Source organism: Hoplias malabaricus, chromosome 3 (genome assembly GCF_029633855.1).
Source record: "Hoplias malabaricus isolate fHopMal1 chromosome 3, fHopMal1.hap1, whole genome shotgun sequence".
NCBI classification, from domain to species: Eukaryota; Metazoa; Chordata; class Actinopteri; order Characiformes; family Erythrinidae; genus Hoplias; species Hoplias malabaricus.
The window spans coordinates 5,668,179-5,674,178 of NC_089802.1; the positions used below are offsets into that span (position 1 = coordinate 5,668,179).

At 40.5% G+C, this 6,000-nt stretch overlaps 1 protein-coding gene across 2 annotated transcripts in view; it reads right to left on the minus strand.

Annotated features, from left to right (window-relative positions):
- Positions 1-6,000, minus strand: part of dock1 (dedicator of cytokinesis 1) — a 258,525-nt gene that overhangs the window by 64,428 nt on the left and 188,097 nt on the right. For both annotated transcript variants that reach the window (XM_066662743.1, XM_066662745.1), the window contains one exon: positions 2,327-2,405. In XM_066662743.1, the coding sequence (XP_066518840.1) occupies positions 2,327-2,405 (79 nt within the window). The remainder of the gene's footprint in view (positions 1-2,326; positions 2,406-6,000) is intronic.

The window sequence follows — 6,000 nt, forward strand, 5'->3', positions numbered from 1 at the left end:
AAGAAATCAAGAAAAATATTTGTGGGAGCCAGTAACAGTTAGATTTTTAGAACAAGCACAGGGAATAAATTATGGAATCACTCAATTCTGAGGAAAAAAGATTATCTCTGGCTTTTGTAACTGCTTGCAGTCTCTGAGGCATTGACTTAATGAGTGACAAACAGTACTCTTCATCAATCTGGCTCCAGCTTTCTCTGAGTGCTGTTGCCAGATCCGCTTTGCAGGTTGGAGCCTTGTCATGGACCATTTTCTTTAACTTCCACCACAGATTTTCAATTGGATTGAGGCCATGGCATTGACCTTATGTGTCTTTCTTCAAGGATTGTTTTCACAGATTTCGCTCTATGGCAGGATGCATCATCATCGTGAAAAATGATTTCATCATCCCCAAACATCCTTTCGATAGATGGGATACGAAAAGTGTCCAAAATGTCAATGTAAACCTGTGCATTTATTGAATGTGTAATGACAGCCATCTCCCCAGTGCCTTTCCCCGACATGCAGCCCCATATCATCAATGACTGTGGAAATTTGTATGTTTTCTTCAGACAGTGGTCTGCATAAATCTCATTGGAACGGCACCAAACAAAAGTTCCAGCATCATCACCTTGCCCAATGCAGATTCGAGATTCATCACTGAATATAACTTTCATCCAGTCATCCACAGTCCACGACTGCCTTTCCTTAGCCCATTGTAACCTTGTTTTTTTTTCTGTTTAGGTGTTAGCGATGGCTTCCTTTTAGCTTTTCTGTTTGTAAATCCCATTTCCTTTAGGCGGGTTTTTACAGTTCGGTCACAGACGTTGACTCCAGCTTGTTTTGTTGTACATTTTCTGTTTTCAAGGCGTATTGCTTTAAGTTTTCTGTCTTGAATCTTTGATGTCTTCCGTGGTTTTTACCAGTACACTTGCCTTTAACCACCTTCCCACGTTGTTTGTACTTGGTCCAGGTTTTGGACACAGCTGACTGTGAACAACCAACACTCAATGACAATTTACCCTCTATAAGGAGTTTGATAACCCTCTCCTTTGTTTCAATTGACATCTCTGGTGTTGGAGCCATGATTCGTGGCAGTCCACTTGTTACAACAGCTCTCCAAGGTGTGATCACTCCTTATTAGCTACATGCTAACGAGCAGCGTTAATCTGATGCAGGTGTTAGTGTTTGTAATGAAAATTTGCAGGGTGATTCCATAATTTTTTTCTCAGAATTGAGTGATTCCATAATTTATTCCCTGTGCTTGTTCTAAAAATTGAACTGTAACTGGCTCACACAATTATTTTTCTTGATTTCTTTTAGCGTTTCTTAAAGCCAGAAAGTTGCCATTTGAAATGCCTTTAGTTTTTTGTCGTATCTGTGATCTGCTTTTTTTCTACAAAATTAAACAGCTGAAGGAACATCCTCAGAGACTGGTGATTCCATAATTTTTGCCAGGGGTTGTAAATAATGTTATAATCATAAATCAGTTCAAAGGGAATTTGACTTAACTAGTTCTAAGAATCTCAAGTCTTTTCCGTTTTCGACACTGATAGTAAAAACAACTAAAAAGGGCATCAGGCGAAAACTAACAGCAGAGTTGGATTAGCTATCACCTTCTCTAAGGCTCAGCCAGTAAACCCTCTATATTATTCCCTATAGAGGAAACGAGTCTTTACAGTGTAACATTCATGACCTTGACCGAAGCTTAGAGATCTGTGGGTCTAAATTATTTTCCATTCAAGACAAGGTTCATTACCCAGTGCTTATACCAGTACATAACAAAAACAGAAGCAGACAGCAATGGGCGAACTTCTTTAAAATATTCAAACCACGCTCTTTAAAATTGCAAGGCTATTAAGACTGTCATGGAGGGTCTCCCCCCACCACCACCATCTCTGATATCTCTCCTTCTCCCTCACACCCACACACAGTATTCGTGATGAGTCTGTAGTAGAACTGTCATGCTCCAAAACGTTTCTTTTCATAAATATTCATTAAAATAAATACGTAAGTAAAGAAATAATTAAATTAAAAAAAATGCCCAACCCGGAATTGCTTGGGCAAAGGCTGGGAATAACTTGGATTTACCAGCAGGGCCACGTTTGTATCGATACGGTGCTAAATCTCTGGCCTGAAAATTGCAGCAACTGCCCTTGAGAAGTTCTGAAATCTATAAACTATTTTGCGTTTTCACATTAACGCCTGCAGGTGAACGTGCATCTATCAGGAGGAAAAACAATGTACAAACAAATAAATCCTGTAAGCCAAGAAGGTTAAATGCTGTTGTTGAACCATGCTCCCTCTCTGTGTTTTTCTCATCACCCATTTATCTGAGATTATCACTCACTTGAAGCTCAAAGCTGGTCTGGTCCAGGAATTTCTTGTTCAGCACAGCAGCGTATTGATTGATGGCTCGCAGGAAGACTCTGAAAGATAAGAGCAAACCACTTTTAGTGTCTACTGTGAGAGCGGACGCCGAACCCCCGGCTCCCGATCTCTAACACGAGTGCCAAGTCTCTCCTCATTAGGAGCATGGTCATAACACACATGGCAGTGTCCAAAAGCTTTGTTTCGGTCGCTTCCTTGTAATTACAGAGCATCATTGCTACCTGGAACGCAGTTCATAAACACAGCTTGTTAAACACAAAAGGGAAGAAGCTGTTAGTGCCACTCAGTAAGTCCCAGAGACTTCAGAGTTCTTGAAACAGGAAAACCACACAAAGGCTTGGATCCGGATGTGCATAAGACACAGGCGATAAATTTAACAACCGGTTTTTACTGCTCCGGCAGCAAAAGATCATTAGAAGAACATTACAGCGTGAGGAGGACTTCAGATTACTCTGTCCACTTACTCTGATAAAGGCCAAAGCTAATGACAGACAAGCGTATGCAAATATCTACTGACATTAAGATTTCACCGCATCACCGCTTCGGTTCCTGAGAAATAACAGACTTTATATTTGACGAAGGCGCCATAAATGTACGTGCCGTGCCTTAACTGACACTCTCCTGCATTTCTTTCAACACTAAGAGTCCTTATGTCATTTAAGGCAGGACTATTTCATGTCCCTGATTTTTACCATTTGATACAATGAAATCTACATTTAGTGAACCTTGGTCTGTGACCCCCGGGTCAGTTCAAAGTCATTCATTATGTACTAAAGCCCTGTTAAAATTCACGGCACAGCTTTGAGTGGCAGCACTTGAACAGACCCAGCATGGGAAAGACCAACATTACTTTAACACTGAGCCAAAAGGTAACAAGTCTCAGAAAGGGCATGGGAATGACATAAGCATACTTCTGCCCCAGTATGAATACATGTGTAGCCAATATCCTAATTCCTATTCATGTATGAGGTTGTATCCCAAATCTGGTATTAAGTCTTAGGGCCTTTAGTCTTGACTACAGCTTGCAGACGGATACAAAAAAAAAGTAAGTTAGCTTTAAACGGTTTGAGGATGTAAACAAATCAGAAAGCTCTAAATCAGCCTCTAATCTTGTGAGAGCTGCCGTGACAGGACCGGGATGAATATGAAATTGCCAAAAGATAAACAGAGGAGTTCACGGATGCTGAGAAAACTGCTAATGTCTTAACAGCGCCAGGCACATTCAATCTTTTATGTTTTCGCCATAAAAGCTCATATTTATTGATGCTTTAAAGGAATGAATTTGAAATGAATGGAACACAATTGAATTAGCGAAGTATGAGTTGTAACATCACTAGCAATTAGTAGCAAAGACACTATTTATTTATTAGTTATCATTTTTAGAACTTTTATTTGAAAGTGGCTTTACAGAAAACTGCATCTTTGCTTCAAATGCACGTCACTAAAAGTGACAGTGACAAGGAACGACACGAGAGAGAGGAACCAAGTGTCTCAACGGGAACCCGTCCTCTGCTATTGGACCACAGACAGCTAACCTACAACACGACAGGAGAAATGTGAATAAAGAATGGTACACTCACGATTAATATGTATCAGGAAAGACTTTTAGTAGAGAAAAAAGAAGACAACAAATGAGTGTCGTCACAGGAGAGGATCACATGGATTAACCAATGAAAACCTAAGGCTACTATCAGAAGCAGGAGTCCAGAAAAAGCAGAGCCTACAGTTAAAAACCTGTTATGCTTCCCATTAAAATAATATGTAAAGAACTGGTTTGAGAAAGACAAGAAATGCTCAAATTTGAATGGTTTAGTGCAGGCCACATGTGGCCAGTAGGGTTGGAGGAGGCAACAGGGGGCACTACGGTGGGCAGCCATTTTTGTTTTCTATATTAATAAGACTTCACCCAGAAATGAAAAGGATGTACAAATAAATAAAGAGGTGTGTGTATATATATATGTATATATGTATATACGTACACACACACACACACTCCTATGTGTCAGGGCAGCCTAGTAAATGCCAGACACACAACATATATATTTGGGCTATAAATAAAGTAGTAAATAAACTAATATACAAACAGTGGTAATAATTGTAAAAGCTAAAACGCTTTGACTGATTGAAATGGCTGTAAGTGGCAGCAGCTCACTGATACCGGGGGCCGAGATCTTTAGTAGCTGACTCCCAGCAGCGAAGGTGATTGAAGTCAGGACTTGGTAGAAAGGGCGGATTGATTCTGTCAAGGAAAGTTCAAGTGAAACTTGACAGAGAAAGAAAAGAGCAAGCAGCAGTAGAGCAGCAGGCGTATAGAGTTGAGCTTGTCAAGCACTTCAGAAATATGTGAAGTTGAAGATAAAGTTAAAGCCACTTTGATTGAAAGCTGACCCCAAGCATGGAAATAACGTTTTTTTGATGTTGTTTTGTTCCAAATGTGTTTCAAGACATTTCCAGATCATTTATAGACTAGTCATTTTATGATCATCTTAAAATTCTAGTTAATTTGATGATTCTAGCAAAATAAAAACAAAAAAGATGGCGGCTCCTGAGGTTCAGAGCTTGAGGCAGTGACATCACAAAACCAGCAATCGATTAAAGACAATGGACAGACAGAACTGAGAGGTGTTTTCAAATGAAAATAGATAAATAATAATAAAAAGGAAAAACTCAGGAGGTCCTTATTTATTGCCTTCTATATCTGCCCTTCCCTGGAGCTGTGGAGAAGGGCTTGTTTGAACGCACTTGTTTTCTAGTCTGGTGAACTTCATGGGTCCACATTCTTGCTGAATGTCACAGACTGTCATTTCTAATCAGCCTTTTCTGCAGGATGAGCACATGGCACATGGCACCTGGCCCTTCCCAGCTCCGTCCGCTCCATAAGCACCCAGATCCAGATTTAGCAGATCCAGAGGATAGCAGCGCACGGTAAACATGCGACAATTAGAATACACAAAAATACAAAAAGACTCTGTCTTTTTACAGACAAACCAAGAGAGAGAGGCACCCAGCTACACATATAACCAATCTGATTATAATATTGTTTAATAAATTGTGTACTTAGGAGATGGTGTGTTCTCCCTGTGTCTTCCTGGGGTTTCCTCCGGGTGCTCCGGTTTCCTCCCACAGTCCAAAAACACACGTTGGTAGGTGGATTGGAGACTCAAAAGTGTCCGTAGGTGTGAGTGTGTGAGTGAATGTGTGTCTGTCTGTGTTGCCCTGTGAAGGACAGGCGCCCCCTCCAGGGTGTATTCCCGCCTTGCGCCCAATGATTCCAGGTAGGCTCTGGACCCACCGCGACCCTGAACTGGATAAGAGTTACAGATAATGAATGAATGAATGAAATTGTTTACTTGTTTGTATCCCAAATAAATGGCAAAATCTGTTATTAATTATTCCTATTTGAGCATGCCTTTCTGTGTAGGTAGGTAGACAGGCAGACAGACAGGTAGATAAAACCGTGATTCATTCACGAGAACCCACTGGGTGAGATTTGAAGTCTTTTCCAGAATCATTTCCAAACGAACTGTAACAGAATTGTTGTGAGGTCCGTGCTTTATGGCCTTAATTCATGCTACAACCACAAGGTTTCAGCCTCTAATTACCCATGCAAGGCACCAATATAAAACAGAATTC